This window comes from Kluyveromyces marxianus, chromosome 2, assembly GCF_001417885.1.
Source record: "Kluyveromyces marxianus DMKU3-1042 DNA, complete genome, chromosome 2".
Lineage (NCBI taxonomy): Eukaryota > Fungi > Ascomycota > Saccharomycetes > Saccharomycetales > Saccharomycetaceae > Kluyveromyces > Kluyveromyces marxianus.
Window position 1 is genome coordinate 102,441 of NC_036026.1, and position 21,614 is coordinate 124,054.

At 41.7% G+C, this 21,614-nt stretch overlaps 11 protein-coding genes and 1 non-coding gene across 12 annotated transcripts; 6 read left to right on the plus strand and 6 right to left on the minus strand.

Annotated features, from left to right (window-relative positions):
- Positions 1–593: 593 nt before the first annotated feature.
- On the plus strand, positions 594–2,846 carry CWH41 (mannosyl-oligosaccharide glucosidase; the record flags this gene model as incomplete). Its single annotated transcript, XM_022822582.1, has 1 exon — positions 594–2,846. One exon carries the CDS (start codon positions 594–596, stop codon positions 2,844–2,846), a length of 2,253 nt encoding a protein of 750 aa, XP_022674388.1.
- Positions 2,847–3,780: 934 nt separating this feature from the next.
- On the plus strand, positions 3,781–5,337 carry SCW11 (putative glucan endo-1,3-beta-D-glucosidase; the record flags this gene model as incomplete). Its single annotated transcript, XM_022822583.1, has 1 exon — positions 3,781–5,337. The coding sequence occupies one exon, from the start codon at positions 3,781–3,783 to the stop codon at positions 5,335–5,337; it is 1,557 nt and encodes a 518-aa protein (XP_022674389.1).
- Positions 5,338–5,604: 267 nt separating this feature from the next.
- MIOX5 (inositol oxygenase) lies at positions 5,605–6,639 on the minus strand (the record flags this gene model as incomplete). Its single annotated transcript, XM_022822584.1, has 1 exon — positions 5,605–6,639. One exon carries the CDS (start codon positions 6,637–6,639, stop codon positions 5,605–5,607), a length of 1,035 nt encoding a protein of 344 aa, XP_022674390.1.
- Positions 6,640–6,874: 235 nt separating this feature from the next.
- KLMA_R201 lies at positions 6,875–6,947 on the plus strand. Its single transcript has one exon. It is a non-coding gene; the product is annotated as a tRNA-Phe (tRNA).
- A 182-nt stretch (positions 6,948–7,129) lies between these two features.
- On the minus strand, positions 7,130–7,498 carry CGR1 (Cgr1p; the record flags this gene model as incomplete). Its single annotated transcript, XM_022822585.1, has 1 exon — positions 7,130–7,498. The coding sequence occupies one exon, from the start codon at positions 7,496–7,498 to the stop codon at positions 7,130–7,132; it is 369 nt and encodes a 122-aa protein (XP_022674391.1).
- A 3,150-nt stretch (positions 7,499–10,648) lies between these two features.
- Positions 10,649–11,878, minus strand: GPC1 (glycerophosphocholine acyltransferase; the record flags this gene model as incomplete). Its single annotated transcript, XM_022822586.1, has 1 exon — positions 10,649–11,878. One exon carries the CDS (start codon positions 11,876–11,878, stop codon positions 10,649–10,651), a length of 1,230 nt encoding a protein of 409 aa, XP_022674392.1.
- A 467-nt stretch (positions 11,879–12,345) lies between these two features.
- RPL30 (60S ribosomal protein eL30) lies at positions 12,346–12,702 on the minus strand (the record flags this gene model as incomplete). Its single annotated transcript, XM_022822587.1, has 1 exon — positions 12,346–12,702. One exon carries the CDS (start codon positions 12,700–12,702, stop codon positions 12,346–12,348), a length of 357 nt encoding a protein of 118 aa, XP_022674393.1.
- A 1,472-nt stretch (positions 12,703–14,174) lies between these two features.
- Positions 14,175–14,642, plus strand: RPL24 (60S ribosomal protein eL24; the record flags this gene model as incomplete). Its single annotated transcript, XM_022822588.1, has 1 exon — positions 14,175–14,642. One exon carries the CDS (start codon positions 14,175–14,177, stop codon positions 14,640–14,642), a length of 468 nt encoding a protein of 155 aa, XP_022674394.1.
- Positions 14,643–15,362: 720 nt separating this feature from the next.
- On the plus strand, positions 15,363–15,635 carry AGA2 (Aga2p; the record flags this gene model as incomplete). Its single annotated transcript, XM_022822589.1, has 1 exon — positions 15,363–15,635. One exon carries the CDS (start codon positions 15,363–15,365, stop codon positions 15,633–15,635), a length of 273 nt encoding a protein of 90 aa, XP_022674395.1.
- A 535-nt stretch (positions 15,636–16,170) lies between these two features.
- NAT2 (Nat2p) lies at positions 16,171–16,824 on the plus strand (the record flags this gene model as incomplete). Its single annotated transcript, XM_022822590.1, has 1 exon — positions 16,171–16,824. One exon carries the CDS (start codon positions 16,171–16,173, stop codon positions 16,822–16,824), a length of 654 nt encoding a protein of 217 aa, XP_022674396.1.
- Positions 16,825–17,003: 179 nt separating this feature from the next.
- Positions 17,004–17,927, minus strand: KLMA_20057 (urate oxidase; the record flags this gene model as incomplete). The annotated part of the gene is made up of 1 exon (XM_022822591.1): positions 17,004–17,927. One exon carries the CDS (start codon positions 17,925–17,927, stop codon positions 17,004–17,006), a length of 924 nt encoding a protein of 307 aa, XP_022674397.1.
- An 807-nt stretch (positions 17,928–18,734) lies between these two features.
- On the minus strand, positions 18,735–19,403 carry HOP2 (Hop2p; the record flags this gene model as incomplete). Its single annotated transcript, XM_022822593.1, has 2 exons — positions 18,735–19,306; positions 19,373–19,403. 2 exons carry the CDS (start codon positions 19,401–19,403, stop codon positions 18,735–18,737), a joined length of 603 nt encoding a protein of 200 aa, XP_022674398.1.
- Between the last annotated feature and the right edge of the window lie 2,211 nt (positions 19,404–21,614).

The following is a 21,614-nucleotide window of genomic DNA, read 5'->3' on the forward strand; positions in this document are numbered from 1 at the left end:
GAAGTAAATCATAAACTCAATTCAATTAATAAACTGCATAATAAATTACTAAACTATGATAGATTTAGAGCTAGAAACGATATTTCAGTCCTGAAAATCAATGTAACTACGAGAAAATGAAAATTGGGCTCTATAACGACCGCAACACATCTATATACTCTTTATCATATTTGCAGCTCTCTAGGGGTCTATATAATCCAATATTTAAGACCGCTTTGTATTCTTCCTGTTCTATCTATGGTAGTAACTCCGGAAGAAGGTGTTATTTACGTCAAAATCTATATATATCAATACATATTTAGAAAACTACCTTTTACAAGGGAAGAAAAGAAAACCCAAGAAGTCGCGGCCAATTCCATTCTCCTCACTTCCAATCGTTGAAGAATATGGTTTCGATACTCATTGCCTTCTGGATCGCCCTTTGGCAGGCTACCCTTTGTGTGTGTAAAGTACCATTAACGGCAAGAGAATATGGAAGGGCAAATAATCAGTCACTTTTATGGGCACCATACAGGGCCAATTGCTACTTTGGATTGAAACCAAGGTACATTACGGAAGAGCCTTTTGTGCTGGGTATGATGTGGTTTAATTCTATGGATGCACAAGGGCTGTCTAAGGTTAGACACTTTGTTGAGCAAGGAGACAAACTTGATAAATACGGTTGGGTTTGGTATGATCCTAGAATTGGTGGGAAAGAGATGATAATTGACTCCGAAAACAACATGAAATTGAACTTCACATTTGTGAAGTCACATAGCGGTGAAAATTGGGCCATTCAGGTGGAAGGAAACAAAATAAGGGAAGCTGATACGGCTGAATCCATTGTTTTGTATATGAAACAGAATGGTGGTGAAGGTTCCACAAGCTTCTTAAAAGAGGATAGATCTCATGTGAAAAGGAGTAATAAGAATGAAATCTCCTTCTCAGGACATTCGGGACAACTTGGGGCCTATTCAGTGAGAATTTACAGCGACCAAAATGATTTTTACAAAAATGATAAAGTCATGCCTTTGAGTTCTGATTGTGATCCTTCTAAACCTTCAGTTCTTTCATTGAACATACCAGATGATCAATTATGGAAAGCAAAAGATGTTTTCCAAACTATTTTGGGTGATTCAATTAAGGCACACATGGAATCACAAGCAGAGTTGAATCCTTACTCGGTTCCCAGCATTTTGACCATACGTAACATCCACAACTTTCCAGCTGGAAATGTCCAATATGTCCAACAAACTTTCCAGAATCACTTCAAATTCAACATCATATTCAACAAAAAGAGCTCATCTGATCAAATAGAGCCTAATTCTGTGGATCATCTGATATTGTTAGCTGAAGACTTAGTTAAACAAAAGTTTGACTCGAAATTTAACATCCCTGAAAGCTCCAAGTTCAAGACCTTTGCCGAAGAAACGTTCTCAAACTTACTAGGAGGTCTCTCATATTTCCATGGGACTCAACTTGTCGATAGAAAGACACAATTTGATAGTGAGAGCTTCGAGAAATTTGAATTGTTGAATTCGAATGAAGAAGGTCCATTGGAACTTTTCTCCATGGTCCCCAGTAGAGCCTTTTTCCCAAGAGGTTTCTACTGGGATGAGGGATTCCATTTATTGCAACTAATGGATTATGATGCCGATGTGGCATTTGAAATTTTACAAAGTTGGTTCAATCTAATAGACGAGGATGGCTGGATCCCTCGTGAAGTTATCCTTGGTGATGAAGCTCGCAGCAAAGTTCCAGAAGAATTTCAGGTTCAAAATCCGAATATTGCTAACCCTCCTACTTTATTACTTGCATTCAGTGAGTTTTTGAATAAGGCCAAGACTCTCCAAGAGGAAATTCTCGATGTGCATTTGGAACAAGAGTATTCCACTAACAATGTTTATTCTAACGGTGATATTCTAAATAAGAATCCCGAACTTTTGATTTCATATGCTAAAAACATCTACCCGAAATTGCTTAAACATTACGAGTGGTTCAGGGACACTCAAAAGGGATTGCTCGAAGAATATATGGATGTTCCTGAAATTTCTTCAAAAGCTCACGCTGATGAAGCCTACAGATGGGTAGGACGTACGTTCACCCATTGTTTACCAAGCGGTATGGATGACTATCCGCGTGCGCTCCCACCCGATGTTGCAGAACTTCATGTCGACGCTTTGTCATGGGTTGGTGTCATGACTAGATCCATGAAACAAATCGCCACAGTGCTTGATCTTGAAGAAGATATTCAGAAGTTTACTACTATAGAGAATAATATTATAGAGAACCTAGATGTTTTGCATTGGAACGACGAGAAAAAACTATACTGTGATATAACCTACAACGATGAGGCAGTGGAGGATACTGATCTTAGAAAATTTGTGTGTCATGAAGGATATGTTTCTTTACTACCCTTTGCACTAAAACTCATTCCTTCCGAAAATATTGAACGTCTAGAGCATATCATTGATACAATGAGTAACAATGAAACTCTCCGTACTCCATTCGGTTTACGTTCTTTGTCAAAGCAAGACGAATTTTATGACACTGGTGAAGTCTATTGGAGGGGTCCTATTTGGTTAAACATAAACTACCTCTGCTTGGACGCATTAAAATCTTATTTCCAAGAGTCTCCGCTAAGGAATTCGAAGCAAGTTAACAAAGAACTTTTCCAGAAAGCTAACGACCTCTACAAACAGTTAAGACGTGACATCATCGAAAATGTATACTCTGTTTGGAAACAAGACGGTTATGTGTACGAGCAGTACAACCATAAGACAGGAAAAGGATCCGGAGTTCAGCATTTCACTGGCTGGACAGCATTAGTAGTGAACATGATCGGCAAACTACCCGACGAACTCTAATCTCAATTGTCAATGATCCTATCATATAGTTTATACCTTACATCTTATACATTTTTCTTTGCGTTCCTCTTTGGCGGAGGTTTCTGCATATTTTAATAGACGTTTTTAACGCAGAGAATTGGTTAAGCTCAAAATCATGAGCCGTTAACAAAAACAATAAATAAACAATACGCAGGCTTGGATTTAAAGCTCCAAGACGTTTCACGCGTTTTTACTTCTTCTTTCCTTTGTTTCCCTTTGGTGCTGGTTTGTTTACATTTTCTTTGTTTACAAAAAAACATCAACAAACCAGCAGACCAGCAAAAAGTGCCAGCAAACGCGATGTTATAGATCTTACGTACACAGTGATATTGACACAATGGTAATTCTTGTTTCGAAAAGGTACTTGACCTGCGGCACTAAGGGGCATCCAGGAACCAGGTACGTAGTAAAATTTCTATTCAGGAACCAGGAACCAGAGGAAAAGGTGCTTCTTTGCTTTTTTTTTGTTTACTTCTATACAAGAAAACGGCCGGTTTGTTTTGGTTCTTAGATATTTGGTACGTACAGCTAAAGAGTATTGCTCGAACGAGGTGATGTGCAAGAGAAGACTTTCAGTTGTTTATGGTTTCGATCGATAAACAGCTGTGATCTGATCGATTTGCTTGAATTATGCTGATTGAAATGTAAACACATCTGCTTTTGATGCTTGGTAGGAATACATTATGACTCCTGGTTCCTTGCTGGATGAACAGTATGCTGCGGATTGGACGAGTGTTCCGTTATGTATATAAGGCAAAGGATTGACGGCTCTAACCAAATCAATGTCAAGGAACTCTCTTCGTTCTTATTAGACCTAAATTTCAGTTGGTGGTGTATAGTGGGAAATAACATCAGCCGATTGATAGACTATTAGTGCATTTGTTGTTCACCATACTATATTATTTGTTATACAATGACTGATAGCTACCTAAACATACGTTCCCTTTTATCATTACTGGCGCTACTTTCGTACGCTCTTGCTGTGCCGGTAAAACATAAACACGAAAAAAGACTAATAGTGACTAGAGTTCACACTGCTTCTACAACCAACACTGTTACCAACTTCTATTCTACTACAACACAAGTAGTAGCAGCCCCTACCGTTGAACTTATTGTCTCCGGTAGTGTTACTTTGACCACAACTCTTCCATTAGCGGATGGTTCAGCGCCAACGGCTTCCCCAAGTGTTACAATCACAACTATATTTAACGACCGTGGTGTTGGTAACATTGCTGTTCCAACCGACCTTCCAAATGAAGTAGCTCTTTCTGAATCTAATGGCAATGCAAATGCCCAACCTAACAATGATAATACACAAAGTGCTAACACACCAGCAGCCCAGAACCAAAACACTGCAAGTTCTCAAGGAAACGACGGAACAACAACCCTAAGCCCAAGTTCCAGTCCAGCTTCCAACCCTGCTTCCAGCCCTGCTTCTAGTCCAGCTGCCAGCCCAGCTTCCAGCCCAGCTTCCAGCCCAGCTTCTAGCCCAGCTTCCAGTCCAGCTTCTAGTCCAGTCTCTAGTCCAGCTACAAGTTCTACCTCAAGTCCAAGTCCAAGTTCAACACCTGCTTCATCCGAAAATTCCAACAATAACAATCAAGGCACGCCTACATCATCTGCAGCAAGTAGCGAGACCACTTCGGGAAACACTAGCTCAGCTGGTTCTGTTCAGGGTGTCCCTACCGCATTGGTTTACTCTCCTTATAATGATGATTCTTCTTGTAAGAGTGCTGATCAAGTCTCATCCGACCTTCAACAAATTCATTCAAAGGGTGTCAACAAGATCAGAGTTTATGGTACCGACTGTAACTCTCTACAAACTATCCAACCAGCTGCTGCTAAGTTAGGTATGAAGATTAACCAGGGCTTCTGGATTAGTAGTGCTGGTGTTAACTCTATCGATCAATCTGTTTCTGATGTTATCTCCTACGGTCAATCAAATGGTTGGGATGTATTTGACTTCATCACCATCGGTAATGAAGCTATTATTTCTGGTTACTGCAGTGTTGATGAATTGATCGGTAAGATTTCATCTGTCAAATCGCAATTGAAATCTGCTGGATACAATGGTCAAGTTACCACTTCTGAACCTCCAGTCAGTTTCGAAACTTACCCATCGTTGTGCACAAATTCTGAAATCGATTTTGTTGGTATTAATCCACACTCCTACTTTGATACAAATTCACAAGCATCTACCGCCGGATCGTTTGTCCAGGGTCAAATAGCACTTGTGAAGAAAGCTTGTGGAACTGATAATGTGAAAGTGACTGAAACAGGCTATCCAAGTCAAGGTAAGCAAAATGGTGGAAATATTCCAAGTAAGGAAAACCAAAAAATTGCCGTCAGCAGTATTTTGCAAGAGCTAAATGGTGATTGTACAATCCTATCAACTTTCAACGATTACTGGAAAAGCCCTGGACCATATGGGATCGAACAATCGTTTGGTGTGCTTGATATCCTATCTTAAAGCTCCTCACTTTAGACCCACTTCCACATTAGCATAGCATTTGACCATTATCAACGACTCTAATCAACCAGGAGTATAAACGAACATATGGTCTTTATCATCCAACATTATAATTCATCATCATCATCATAATCATGAAATTCGTCATTCTCTTTTTAACAGTTATTTTTTATCTCTATATCTATACCACTGATCCGTTTCAGTATTTTTTTGTAATATATAATACTAGTAATAATAATACAAATATAACGCTTCTGTTTTCTAATCTCAGAACTCGATGGTCTTTTGAGGGAAAAACTCGTCGATTAACTCCAAATAATATGGCTTGAGCTTTTCCAAGTTGAATTTCTGTAGCCCTTTGGAATAGAGGTCATATTGGTTAAAGTCTTGCACTGCCTTTTGCATTTCGTAGTCCTCTTCTGACATTAAATAACTATACGCACCTTCACGATGCCATGGATAAAATGAATGGTAACGTATCATAGCCAATGCTTTATCGTTGAGTGTCGATTGGTTCTTGGCAATATAGTACATGTATTCGTCATGACCCCACGAAATCATCACGGATTTGAGGCCACAGTGTTCCTCATAAATACCTAACTTTGTGGAGTATATAGGATGAGAATTATCTGGATTCCCTTGAAAGTATTCGTAGAAAATATTCTCCTTCGCAAAACCACATCCAATTGGGAACGTATCTCCAACAACATCCCATTGTCCCTCACTATCGAAGAAATAAAGAATCTTCCCTAAATCATGGATTAATCCAACTAGTTGCATCCACCTGGGTTTGTTATCAGCCCTGATCGCTTCTGCCGTTTGTAATGCGTGGTCGATCTGTGACAATTCAGTGTCTGGGTCTGACTCGTCTATCAACTTACTGAGCTTACAAAGGGCATCCCACACCGTCATGCGGGCCCTGACTTTCGTCTTAAAATTGATCCGAGCCTGTAGATTATAAGCCATAGTTTGTTTCTCATGCTGTTCCTTGTAAAACTCCCGCACACGATCCTTTGCTTGGTTGTATTGTCGGAAGTCTTCGTCGTTCATACCGTCCAGTACACTGTGCGGTTGTTCTGCTTCATCATGACCATTGGCTTTTTTACGTTTCTTATCGGGTCCATCATCATTTCTACTTTTGTTATGTCCTCGAAGCTTTGTCTTCATAATATTGATAGATTGGACATCCTCGTCTATCAGCTCTAGTATATGGCCCTTATCACTATGAATAATGACTCCTTCTTCTTTGTTGCTGTGTGAGTCCGATCGCTCTTTTCTCGGGGATTTAGGTTCTTTAGACATGATGTGTTATTGAACTCTCTAAACTCCGATTATTGGCTATTGAATAGGGCTAGAATAGGGTTGGATTCCAGCATGATCACCAAGACTCTACCATCAAAAATCGTTTAAAGAATAAGTTCTACTGAAAAACCTCTATGTCGAGACGAAATTCCAATGATAATAGACAGAGAGAGTGTGTGTGTGCTGCACACAACTCGGTAGGTTCCTCGAGGGAACTCAGCCTTCAACAAATTTCGCTGCTTTAGCTCAGTTGGGAGAGCGTGAGACTGAAGTTCTTAAGGTCCTGTGTTCGATCCACAGAAGCAGCAAATTTGAACACATTAAATTTTTTTGAAACTTTTTTTCTTCTTCATAGTGTAATAAACACCCACACACCTCGCACATATAAGATACAGGAAGACACATATCCATCCACAGATAATACACGATAACTTACACTATATGCCGATACTTATGCTATACTACGACTGCTACTGCTACTATGCCGCGCTTAACGCTCCTTAAGAGCCTTGTTCCTCTTCTCTCTTCTTCTTAATCTGTCAACCTTCTTGGCATGCATCTTTTCAGCTAATCTGCTATACCTCTCTTGCTCCTCCTTCTTCGCACGTCTCTCCTTCAAAGCCTCGATGACTGCCTTCTTTTCAGCTTCTTTCTCAGACTTGAGCTCACGTATTTTCTCCTTGAACTGCTTGTCTTCTAGTCTCTTTTGCTCTTTCAATTCCCAAGAGGTTAGCTTCTTGTTCTTCACAACCCGACTCTTGGCCCTCAAAGGCTGCTTCTCAGCCTTCCAAACACGACCACTGACAGGCTTACCCTTGATCTCGACATTCGTCTCACTAGCACTACTCGTTCCAGACATTTCAGCGCGCTATACCCTGCTGAAGCATATCAGAGACTCCTTTTACTCATCTATTATCATAAGCTCATCGCATGCTCATCGCTTCAATTTTTCAATACTTTAAAGTTCTACTGAAGGAAAAAGAAATCTGACATAGGAATTAAACTGAAAAATTTTGGGCGATGAGCTAACTTAAAGGTTAAACAAAGGTTTGAAAGGGTTGGTATTATGGTTTTAGAGGAGATCTGAGAGGCTGAAACTCATAGAAACCGTAAAGATTTGTATTGGTATGCTTCGTGTCGGAGCCAGGAGCCAGAGAGCGGCAGTGTTAATTCGAAATGCTCGAAGAAATGTTGTGATTCCTGGGGCAAAGGATCTTAGAGCTCGACGGAAACGTAGCAAAGACGGTAAACCAAGCCAGGTGTTGGAATTGGATTTGGATTCTGTTGATTTCAGTAATGAAAAGGATGTCAAGTTTAAAGTTAACCAATTAAAGGAGTTTACGAGAAATCTTCGAGAACAGATGAGGTATACAGAAGAGTTGAAGCGGAAGCACCAAGTTGAAAAGGAGCTTGAGAGTGCTGTCAAGAGCGGGAAGACTCAGGGTGAAGAGTTGGGAATCGACGATGCGGATCTTATTTATAGTGGAATGGCGCCTGGTAGCGATGGCCACGTGAAGGCGAAAGAATTACCTTCAGAAGATAACTTGTCTGCACTTCTCTTGCAAGCGCCAGAGGGGAACAAGCCTTTGCTTCCGGAAGTGTTGGCAGAGAGAATTGGGGATAAAAATTTAATATTACGGTGCCTATTTGATAAACGGAACAGGGACTTTAACCCTATTATCAATGCCCTTTACCACTCCAAAGAGAGGCTCAATGGGGTAGGGATTACTACTATCTACAAGACAATACTAAATCGAAACAGTAAGACATTAGAGTTCAGAAGCCTTGTTCAGTTGGATGAAATGATCATGGAAAGTGTGAACAATGATGCAACGAAATTGAATCAGGATATCTACGAGCACTTGATGATTCCATTTTCGCGCGCAAAGACGGCATCTCCAACGAACAAATTGGAAGTGTGCGCGAAGCTTCGGGAGTTGACGGAAAGAATGGACTTAACTTTAAAAGAAAAGACGTTTCAACCTTCGCAATATATGTTAAACGCGTGTATTTTTGCAGCCTACAAGGCGCAAAGCTGGGATTATATGGAATTCTTTTTAAAGAAATTCACAAAGGATTATTCTCTTCAGCCAAATAGAAAGAATTACACTACGGTGATCTCCTTTTACAATACCGTGGGTCAATACAAAAAGGCATGGCAATTATTTGACTCCTTGAAATTTTTATCTCTTGAACACAAGCCCGATACCAGAGTATACAATCTAATGTTTGATGTTTGCCGTAAGGAGAAGAATTATGCAAGAGCGTTGGATCTGTTCCAGGAAATGGATGATTTGGACGTCAAGAAAGATATTAAGAGTTATTTGAATGTAGCATCTGCATTGGCAGCCTCCAGTACAGATAATATCGTTAGTGAGGGGAAGGCCAGCTCTCTAAGGTTAATGAGTTGGAAATATATTCACAAAATTTACGATGATCCTCAGTTATCACAGCAACTAATCGATGATCCACGTAACAATATGAAACTTCTAGAAACTATGATGACCGTTTCTGCTTATGATGGTGACGTTGGTATCTCTAGAGCCTTGTACTACAAATATACAAACGCACTCTTCAAACTATACTACACTGAATTTAAGAAGTATCATCATGATGATGAACCTGTTGATTATATTGCTATCTGGAAGAAAGCCCTCGCTCCCCAAATGTTCAATTTACTATTAGTAGCCTATTCGAAATTCAAAAGGTCTGAACTACCGGTACTAATGGGATATCCAGAGGGTTCAAAGTTGAGACGCAACATCATATACTCAGTGGATTATATCGGTAGAAATGCATACAGCAGCGACTCGAGCGTTAAGTTACCAATGCTTCCTATGTTAGAGCTTCAAGACCCCGGTCTCATAATGAACGAGTCAAAGGCTTTGTGGAGATTTAACCTAGAATATGGTGGAAGTTTAGATATCAGACAATTACCAGAAGGTTTAAAAACCATAGAAGACCTCGAAAAATTGGCTAAAGAAGCTAATAGTGTCGAAGAATACAAATTGCAAATATCCCAACGTCTCTTTGAATGGAAAACAAAGTTTGTGAATCAGAAGGTTTTAAATATGAGAAACTTAATCACTTTCTTGACTATTCCTATTAGATTGAATGAACCTCAAGAATTCAAACTAAGACTTCAGGAGTTCACATTCCAGCCATTCGAATTTAATGAACTAGTAGAGTCTGAATTCAGTAAGATTAAGGAGAAACAACAAATACAAAGTCCATTACCATCGGAAAAATTGAGCGATAGCACTGAATTAACACAAAATTTAACAACCCCTTCAGAGTTTTTATTGTATTTGGTGTCCATGAAGCATAAGTTGCCCGCTAATTGTGCAATTTATGAGATTGCCATGAAGGCAGCTATCAGTTTCCATGATTATGAATTAGCGATGAAAACTTGGAAGGCAAGAGGTAGGTTCAGAACGACAGATGCTTTCCAAAATCTTCCAGCGGCTGAAAGGCAAAAAAGCGATGCCATGTTTGTTCAATTAATGGTAGAATACTTCTCAAACGAGAAGATGTTCACGGACGCGTTGAGTATTGTTCTTTCTTCCTTGAAGACTGTAGATTGGAAGTACCCAATGGTTAAATCTCTACATAAAGCATTATTGGAGGTTGAAGACTTCAACTCCGTTGACAAACTATTGAGTGTCGTTAATAGGAAGTCCAAATTGGCTAAACTTGAAGAGGAGATCAAATCCTTAGACATCTGAATTAGTAAAAATAAAAGAAGAAGAATTAAACCAAATAAAATCACGACGTTACGAATGAAGAAGGCATACGTTTCTCGAAGACTATGCCCTGTACATATATATTTGAGAATCAAAAAGCTACCGCCATCGTTTGGTAGTAAATTGTCGGACAGACACAAACCTTGTAAATATTTTCTTTTTATAGATAAATTAAAAGAAGAACGTTAATTTCTTAGTATTGGTATTGTAATTATTATTATTATTTGGGGCAGTAGTGGTGGTGGTAATAATAATAACATCAGCTTTTAACTTTTCGTTGGCAGTTTCATTTCCCATGTTAATTCGTCGCTTTGGTTTGATGTTATGCTAGCAACATCTGATTCATCTAGCGACATGGAAGAGGTGGATCCCTTCTCATTTAGCTGTTTCTCCAGCGTTTCTACCTGGATCTTTAACTTGTACACTTCTTTCTCAAACTTCTTGCCGTAGTAATCGATATAGTAACTTGCACCATTCTTGGCAGCGTACAAGAATATGAATGTCAAGAACGCCGATGCAGCACCTTTATGGTTGAACCAAATGACACACAATATCATCGTAACCAATTGGTAACAATATTGGAAAAGAGTGTACAACACCATTGGAAGTGGTGGGGGCAACTTAACAGCCCATGAGTTCTTGTACTGGTGGGTTGTCAAATACTCGAAGCTGGTCATTCTTTGACCCGACTTGATCTTCTGGCTGTTTCTTACCGTGATGAAATAATGGTACAAAGACTGCCATACGAGATAGTACATCGATGTGTAAAAGACATTCGTCTTGAAGTTCCAATCCTTAGAATTGATGGAAGCTGCAGCGGGAAATCTCCTCAGCTTCACTGGTTCCGATATAGCGTGTGTGATACAGTACATGGTCAAAGGTGGCATGATATGGATGAAACACGACGTGATCTTGTCCACCGAATGTATCACTAGCGAATTTCTCCACGTGATGATGGCGAACGACAAAGTACCAAACGTAAACGCAAAACAGGTCTGGTACAAGTGTGTAGACCCTGGAAGAGCCCAAATAAACAATAAGCACAACGCATTCACGAAGTAGCACAAGTCAGCCAAAAAATAGTGGTTGTTCGTCTTGTAATACGTATAAAACCGCACCGGCATTAACAAGCATAGCATTCCGGTATAGTATAGATGGAAGTGTTCCGGATACCTCCCAATGATGAAACCAATGAGAAAGATATTAAACAACGTAAACGGATAGAACGATTTCTCAAGAGTTGAGCTGTTTTGAAAGAATATTGATTGCAACGGCTTGTCTATTGTCTTTAACTTATTTAGGGTTTTGATCTTGAACTTGGCCAATTGGGGCGATAATTCAGCCTCCTGCAACGACAGCCTTGACTTCCCACTATGGAGCTTCTCCTTGATGTAATTCCTGGACGGCTGGCTGTAAGATTGCACTGTGGACGCAATAGGGTCCAAGAATTCGATAAAGGTTGCGAGCCGGATTCGAAAGGATTGCTGTTCCGACATTGTTCCCACTTTGCTAACGTTTGTGTTTATAACTAATATACCGTGTATCCGCGATAATATCTTGATTTCTGAGTTCTAAGTCAAGCTGAAACGTTTGTGTAGACCTCTTTTGTGGGTGTTAACCAAGTATGTTTACCCTTTATATCTTTTCGGTTTGGTATTTATATATGTATATATGTCCCCAAGATATATAAGCACATGGCATCTCTCGAATCGGGGAAAAAAGAAAAACGCCTAGAAAATGTCGCGGGAAGCTCACGTGACCTTAAGACAAGTCCGAATCTGAAGGCGCATCACCATCAGGAATGGAAGATGGCTGGCTGTTGTTTCCTTCTTGAACTGTATAATATCCATATACTATTATAACGAAATAATGGTTGGTATATATATTACACAAAAACACCGTAGACATGCGAGCAGGCCCGGGGGATTATGTTTCTCCTCCATGGCGCGCTCTAGCAGTCCGCTTAAGCCAAAGCGGTCAAGATGTCGGAGTCACCAGCGTCCAAAACGGTCAAAACACCAACTCTGAACAACTTACCGACAGCAGTACCCAATTCGTTGTTACCACCTTGGAAGTAGTAGACCTTGGTCTTGGACAACATGGCGTAGTATTCCAATTCAGACTTTCTCAAGACTGGGGTGTTGGCAGCGATGATGATCAACTTAGCCTTACCTTGTCTCAAAGCCTTAACGGTAGACTTGTAACCCAAAGAGTACTTACCGGACTTGACAACAAGTGCCAACTTTTGACTGATGTTTTCTTGGTTCTTAGCTGGGGCCTGAACAAATATGATTTCAACAAACTCACTAACATATCTCATCGAGTCGGGGCTTTCTCGCTCAATGGTACATTGTAAATTGTTTGGGATGATTGTTAGTAAGAAGCTCAAGCTTGTCTATGGTAGCGTACCAAGAAAAATGCTCGTGATTCCAGCTTGGTGTGTGGGGGCTAGCTAAATGCTAGCCTCATCGCTAGGAACGCATGGCATTTGTCTCTGCTGCAGAAAATTCAATCTATACTGACCATCTCTGTGTATTTTAACTGGTGATATCTATTTGAACACTCCGGTCTGGTTTCTTAAGATCAAGAAAGAACTTCAAACGAGCTAAACAGCATAAAACAGGTACAACTCTTTTATCTAAAGTTGACGAAACTGTTGAAGAAGAAGCTATGGCAATATTCTTTTAGCTAGGAATATGGAGGAAGAAAGAAAAAAAAAGCTTTGAATGCGCTTGGCTGGCGAAATTTTTCATAATTTTGGGGGGAAATTGGGTGGCTTCTGAGCGGGACTGTTGCATGGAGTGTGTGGTGTACAGGTTGTTAAGAAATTTGAAACGTTTTTCTGGGAGTTTCTTTCCCAATGGGGAAATATGGTTTTTTGTTTTTCACAGAGGAGTTAGAGCGTCTGTCTGGGGCTGGCCTGTGGGTGGCCTGGACCTGGCCTGAGGGCGAGTTTGTTGTCCTGGGAGATTCTCTGCTGGGAGTTTCTCTGCTTGGGAGACCCTCCAGACTGGGCTGGTCCAGTAGGAGCAGGGCCCTGCCTCCTTGGTTTGGTGTGGGCAGGGACTAGCCTGGACTAGACTGGACTCCGCCTGGAGTGAACCTCCCGAGTCTTGCCAGAATCTAGGCAGGGAGCTGGGCAGAGAGCTAGGCAGACTCCAGTCCAGTCCCCCGCCCAGACGATCCATCGCATTTGCAACTTTCCAACATCCCGACAAACGTATTCTATTCAAAGTAAAGACAATATACTTATGAAGCATTGAAGGTTTAAGCATTGCTTACTACATAGGTATTGGAGGGGTTGGATTTAGAGGAATTAGAAGGACCAAGCCAATCGAGTGAAAAGGTATGACCCTATATGTTGAACAGTGGATGCGTCTCGGGTGAGCAGACATCAGAATTGTGAAGATAAGCTGGGGGATTTGTTGTGATTAAAAGAAGTTGCGAAATACTGCCAGGATATACCAGGATAACACTAGGATATACTAGGATATACTATCAGGATTCTACCACGTACCAGAGGACACGTCAGGACATATATATTTCCAAACTTGGCCGGAATAAGTTGTATCACCAGGAGGAAGATATATTATCAGAATAGAAAGATTACTTTCCAAGTATTGCCAAATAAAACCAAACCAAACACAAGTTTCACATCGTCTTGTCTTCGCTTGGATAGTCGCAAACCTAGATATAAGCATTGCTCTCCCTCGTTATTATTATAGAAAAAACCCCAATTACTAACATTTTTACCGACTATCGTTGTCATTATTTTCTCCCCCCAGATAAGAAATGAAGGTCGAAATTGATTCCTTTTCCGGTGCTAAGATCTACCCAGGTAGAGGTACCTTGTTTGTCCGTGGTGACTCCAAGATCTTCAGATTCCAATCTTCTAAGTCTGCTTCTTTGTTCCACCAAAGAAAGAACCCAAGAAGAATTGCTTGGACTGTTTTGTACAGAAGACACCACAAGAAGGGTATCACCGAAGAAGTCGCCAAGAAGAGATCCAGAAAGACCGTCAAGGCTCAAAGAGCTGTCGTTGGTGCTTCTTTGGAATTGATCAAGGAAAGAAGATCCTTGAAGCCAGAAGTTAGAAAGGCTCAAAGAGAAGAAAAGCAAAAGGCTGACAAGGAAAAGAAGAAGGCTGCTAAGGCTGCTAGAAAGGCTGAAAAGGCTAAGTTGGCTGCTTCCGGTCAAGCTAAGATCTCTAAGCAACAAGCTAAGGGTGCCTTCCAAAAGGTTGCTGCTACCTCCCGTTAAAGCAAATATATAAAATAAAGAATTAAATTTGAACCACTTTTTTCAAGCTTTATCAAAGATGGATAGAGAGTTTTGTGTGTGAGAGAAAGAGAGAACAAAGACCTCGCATGGTGTAGCTCGTGGGAATCCCTTTCTAATGTTCTATGTTTCACATTGAAGCCTCCCGCTGCTGCGCGAGTACCCTGCTCTCCCTCTCGCGCTCATTCCTTCTGTCTCTCTACTTTTTTTTATATACATCTTCTTTGGAAACCCCTATATAGTAAGTTATAATCTCACCATTTGTATCAAGAGCATAGGGACCAACGGTGCTGCCGCTAGGTTGTGCTTGTTCCAGGTCACCGACCTACTGGTTGTGGTATTTTTTTTTTTTTTTTATTGTATGAGTATGTGCTTACAGTTGTGTCTTGTCTGTGCAACTACTCAATACAGTAATTACATAGCAAAAGCGAAAGAGTGACACTTTCATGTAGATGTTTCAATTCAACATTCGAAACCGGCCATCTAGATCGAGTGAATGTGTGTATGTATGTGTGTCAAGTGAGCTGAACGTTCTCAAACCTAGCTTGTATCCTCTAACCAACTTACCTTGTATAAATTGAATACACTTTTGGAACCAGTCTCACTCTTTCCCCCCAGCCATCTTCCCACCATCAATAGTAGCCAACATAAGAACTTGCATTACCAGAATCCTATATACACACAAAAATAAAAACCTCAGCCATGTCGAAAGTTGTCGCTGTCCCAATGGTGTTACTCCTGCTCCTGTTGTCCCTGGTCAACGCCCAGTCCGTTAAAACTGTCGTGTCCACTTCCTGTGGAACAATTCCAAGCCCAACCCTCGAGACCACCCCAATTACCACCCAAACAAGAACAGTCACTTCAAATGGGCAAACCTTCATTGGCGTCACTGAAGTGTACCAGTCGATAACCTATGTCGAGGATTGTACCACGCTCGAAGACGAAGAACACACCTCGACGCTGCTCATCTGGTGATGCTGTATTTGGAGCCACTTACCAAACCAGACTTTTTCCTCCCCCTCAAATAAAAACTGCCCAGATTGAATCCAACTAGACGCTAGCTTCCCAGGAACCAGTACCCTCCATGTTTGCCCAATGACAGTTTTATTCTATATTATTTCCATCAAATACTGGCGCTGTCTGTATTTCCCTATCCAGACAGTCTAGCTTACCATAACTTTGTTCATGAAATACCTGTTTTTTTCCGGCTTTATATACATACATAATTAAAGATCCTGCCAAGTCTGTCTGGGCTCACATGTAGTGTTAGTTATCCATCTCTTAATAATATATCGGTCAAACCAATTCTTTATTCTATGTGTCTTTATTTTTTATTTTTTTTTTTGGCTCTTCCTCTTATAAAGGTGAAAAACTGGATAGAAACCTTTATAATGTGAAGAGAGATGAGCAATATTAATGCTAGAGGAAATAGCAGGAACTAAGGCGTTTGTTACTGTGTTTAAACGGTAGCGGAACAGTGAAATTTCCCTTCTATATTAATACAGTGGTCATGTTCAGGGTTGTCGGAAACTTAGGGTTGAAACAAAGCATAAGATATGGGTTCAATCCTGCCATTAGAAGAGCATATAGCAATAGTGCGAATGTGAAAGAGCCTACTGGGTTGAAAAAGCTCATCAAACAGTATGGATGGTCTGCTCTAGGGGTTTATTTGGGTCTTTCGTGTATTGACTTGCCTATATGTTTCTTTGCAGTGCATTCGCTGGGTGAAGAAACGATCAAAGTGTACATCAATCGGGTCAAGCAGCTTGCGGATTTTGGCAAGGATGAAGAGGAATTGAGGCAGGAGATCAAGGAGAAACAGCGGAAAGATGAAGAGAACAGACAGCTGGGGATCCAAGACAAGTCTACCTGGGAACGAGTGAAGGAGAGCACGCTTTTAACTGAATTTTTGATTGCTTACGGAATCCACAAATCGTTAATCTTTATCAGAGTGCCAATCACAGCAGCAGTGACGCCTAGTGTGGTGAAATTCATGCGTAGGTTTGGCTTTTCAGCTGAGAAGTTCAATAAGGGGTTCAAGACGATGGCTGATGGTGCCAAGGTGAGAAACAAGAGTGGTAAACCAGACGATTTTATAAAGAACGGTTCTTTGCCAAAATCCGAAGCATCGAAAGGCCGGAAATGGTTCGATGGGATGATGTGAATTACGTTTCCTCTCCTTGCAATTATTTCATTTCATTATTTCCTGTAAATAATATACTACTATCTTATATATTTATACTTATACCAGTCAGTATACACAACACATACACACACATCGTTAGTCTGTTGTACGTTTTTCATTTTTGCTTCTTATTCGTTTCGTTTCGTGTGCATTACTTTCTATAACTTAGCTTGTTTGCGGCCGACGGTACACTTGATCAAACCGTTTGGATCTGGGGAAGGATAGAACAATTCGTTTTTGTTGTCTAATCCCTGGAACCACTTGAAATCGAACAAAATGTAGTGCTTGTTTGGTAGCTCGTATGTCACTAGCTCAACTTCTGGAGCAGTCTTCAAGATTGCAGTCGCCATGTTGTACATGGTAGCCTGCACGCTGGGAGAGTTTTCCTTGGCGAAAATGTCCAATGTTATGTCACGAGCAGCTGTGTAGGAAGTGTTAAAGACATCGTCTTTGTCGCCAGCTCTAATGGATTCCAAAGATCCAAGCTTAGCAGGGTTCCATTGTAAGGAAGCGAAGATGTCGGTGGACAAGATTCTGTCGGTAGTTGGCTTCAAAGTTGTGTAGTCGCACACGTTGTAGTCGTAGAACATCGAACCAGTCGATTTCAACACAGTCAAGTCCTTGATGGAGGTTACTAGTTTGTACGAGCTAGTGCCGTTCTTCTTGTCGTAGTCTAGGAAGCAGATCTTCTTTTCTGGGCCCTGGTGGACAAAGGAGTGGAGGCTTTCTTTGCCATCAACGTCATACTTGACCCAACGGTCTTGGAGGATTTTCACAGTGAGACCAGAGACGTGAGCGTACTTACCGGTGAAGTGCAAGGCCAAATTAGCGGCAAACTTTTCAATTGGCCAGGTATCGTACTTTCTGGCATGGATTAGAATCGTGTTCTTGACGGTGTCAGTTGGAACAATTGGAGTGTTGTCGGCTTTTGTGTACGAGACATCGAAATCACCTTTCAACAAGACTTGGACATTGCATTCCATAACCTCATGGAGCTTTGGGTTTGTCTTTGACTTCTTCACTTTCAAGAACTTGACATTGTCCTTACCGTAGGTAGAATCAGCTAGATATGAGTACGACATAATTTCAGGTTTGGTATATTATTAAACTTGCGGGGTGGGGAGCGCTTTCAGTTAGTTTTATTTTATGGTGTGTGTGTCTGTGTGATTCAAATATCTGACATTGTGTATGGAACACATCCTCCTCTGCCAGATCCACCTTTTATACTTTTTTCCTTGTTAGCTGGAGTAGTCCGCCCATATGCTCAAGAATCACTTACTTCTTCTTCCCTAAGGATCTTATCTCAAAATTGAAAACTCTCCCGCTGTGCGCGCATCCGCCGTTAGGGGACATCGGCCTTACTATAGGCACTACTACTGCTGGCTTTCTCTCTCTCGTTTTTTTTTTAAAAAACAAAAGTAAAAACCCTTTGTAGGCAATGATAACAGGGAAAGTCGATTCATAGAAGTAAAATAAAAAAAGTACGGAGATGTCCGTGTGACACAATAAAGGCTGGTAGCCCATCTCATCTCATCTCATCTCATTCATCGTTTTGTGTTTTGTACCCATTCAAGTGGGATGGACGGTCAACGGCGATCGTCCAGCAAGCACGGTACTGGGCACATCAGCCCCCCATACCTACTCGTAGGAAAGGTCACATCCAATCTCGTCCTATTCACCAAATCGACATTACCAAATGCACAGCATGAAGAAAAAAAATCATGTGACGCGGGACATAAAGGTTAGTATTAGTTTTTTTTCTAGTCTTAAAACTGAATCTTCGGCCAGCAGCGAGCAAGGCAGGTGTATCGCTTGACGGAATACTCCGGCTTTTACTTAACCTTGATTCTAGGCCTGGTGGAAAGGGTGTCTACTCTACCTGTAAACCATTAGCAACTTACTAAGAACTCGTTTACATCCTTTGGCTGGATGCCATGCTTGATTAGTTGGACACACGATTTCCATATTCTTCTTCTTGCCCTGATTTCTTTCTCTACCATGGCACGGCTATCCTGAATAAACTTGACCAAGTCGTTTTCAGCGGAATCCTCAGGGGTCTTTTGTAAATACTCGATGCTACTTTTAAGCTCTTTAACTTTCCGTTCGAGTTCCTTGATTTTTGCGTCTAGCTCTACATTAGATGGTTCTTGAAGCAAAGCCGACGTCTTGTTTTCCCACGCATGGCGATCGGACGTTATCTTGGCGTATTCCTCATTCAACTCCTGTATATCTTCGAATGTGTACTCTTTGCCGCCGACGTTTTCTTCCAAATCAATTTCGTTTCTGATATAGATGGATATTTTGCCAAACTGCTTGCAGTTAATCCTGTGACTAGCTGAGAGGGCCTCTAGGGCCTTGAGGGCGTTTGTTTTGGACACCTGGCTGTGTAAGTTTTGGACGATATCGTTGATGGCGAAAGGTTTATAGTTTTCATTTAGGTAGTTTAGGATCAAAGATTCGGCTTCAAAAGTGTGTTAGTAAGAGAATATGAGGAAAATGGAGGGAGGAGTGTTATCTTGGATCGTACCATCTTCACCCTTGACCTGTTTTGGGGGCATATCGAGTGTTTACTGGAGTAAGAGTGGCGAACTGTTCAATTTTAAAAGCGATTGTTGTATGGGAAAGTAGTTGTCAAAGGGAAAAGTAGTTAGCCGCCCATTATATTTTATTTTTGCCTAGTGTTTTTATAAGGAAAAAATTGAAGTAAAAATAAAAACGAGTGGGGAACCTAAGGGAAAAGGAAGAACTAGGACAGTTGCTGGCTGGTTGGAGGGTGAATTAGCGTTGTAGAAGACCTGAGGTAAAGCTTTGTTGAGGTATGTAGTGCTACATATGGTATGCAAGGAACGAAGAGAGAGAAAGAAGGAATAAACGTGAGCTAGTATGAATAAGAACAGGTGATAGAAAGGCGGAAAGGCAAAAAAAACAATTAACAATTCAAAGAACAAGCGGGAGCATTACGACACATGCGATTGTCAATATAATTGTCATGATAGATGGGGCGTTTTGTTGACGCGAGGACTCGCTGTTGAAGGACAAAAGAGTGAACGAAGACGACGAGTCCGCGGAATCGCCAGATGCAATAGTTGTTTCTGGGATATCGTATCTGTATGTTTCCGTAGTGGTTAACAAGTAAGAGGAGACAAGGTACGAGACTGGGTTTCCCTGGGTATAGGTTGTTGTGAGGGTTTCTTCTTCTATACCGGAGACTACTGTTTCGTGAGCCGAGATGTAGATCTGAGTGTATAAAGTGTCTACTGGGACGGTGGTGAGGAAAGTGGACCCGCCGCTGATCTCTATTGTTTCGTACACGTACTCGTCGGTTTCAATGCTGGTGACGGTGGACGTGGAGAGCGAGGTGCTTTCGGTGTAATCTGTTTCCACCGGGGTGGTGACGTAGTATGTGTTTATAGTTGTGAATGTGTGTGGGACGAATTCTGTTGAGGTGTGCGTTGTGAGGGGACTGGAAGAAACACTGGCGGGAGCGCTGGCGGGAGCAGTCCCTGGTGTAACCACTACGTCTAATTCGAGCGTTGTTGTTGTTGTTGCGCGCGTGACGATGTAGCAAGATTGCCAGACGATGACGGTGCCAGTAGCGGTGCCGTTGCCATAGGCCGGCGAAGGGGTATACGTTTGCGTGGTGTACGGCAGGCTGAGGATCGTCGTGTCGTACTCTTTTGTTATCGTTGTCGTGCTGGTATGTGTGACAACTGGCGCGGCTGCATCGGCGTTGCCGCTGTCACTGCTACCAGCGACAGCAACGGCAGTGTACTCCACCGACGTGTGCACGATTTGCTCGGTGGACACAACCTCAGACGCCTGCGACACCAACACGGAAGAGTAAAGGGTATCGTAGGGAATAGTGGAGTCGAGAGACGTGACCACGTGACCCTCCAACTTTGTAGAAAAATCTGTCGTTGGGATATTCGAGATGATGGTTTCGCCGCCCGAGACCTGCGAGACCGCTGTTTCCAAGGTCCTTGTGGGCACGGTTTCTGTTGATGCTGGTATTTCACTGGTGCTTGTATACGAGAACGCGTCTCCTTGGTAAGTTTCTGTTACTGTAGATGTGGAAGAGAACGTGAAGGTGGTTGTATCAGTGGTGATAGTTGTTGTGATGAGCAAAGTGCTGGTGGAGTAGCTGATTGAGGCCTGCGGTGTGACGACGCCTGATGCGGGAGGGATATAGGATTCTATTCCGTTTGTCTGCTGGGCCGTAGCCGCCGAAACCAACCCGGCCACTCCAAGAAGCAAATGCCATGTCATTATTTATTTTATTATCCAAAGACAATTTATTTATTTACCGGGGGTAAAAATCAGGGCATAGAACACATCTAAAAGTGAGGAGCAGAAGGAAGGGCGGCAAACACGAGGAAGGGCTTCCTTTTATAGGAGAAAAAAGAGAACCCAGAACTTTATATCCTGGGCGGCTAATTCTTTGCCCAAAGCTAATTAAATTAATTTTAATTAAATTAATTAATTTAAATTGGAAATTGGAGTGGCGGGGATACTTCCCAATTGGTAAACTTAGGCGCGGGCAAACTAGGCGCCGACAAAGTAGCCGCCGAACATCACTCTCTATATATAAAAGCGGGGGACAGGCCCGGGGGCAGGCCCGGCGGTCAGTCAGTCAGTCAGTGAGGCACACAGGAGGAAAAAAAGAAAGAAAGAAAATGGTACCCGGGTAACTATCACCCGGACGAGCGTCTTCCGGGCCGGAACATACTCGTCCCTCCATGCGTCATGTGTCATGACGAACACTCTCGGAA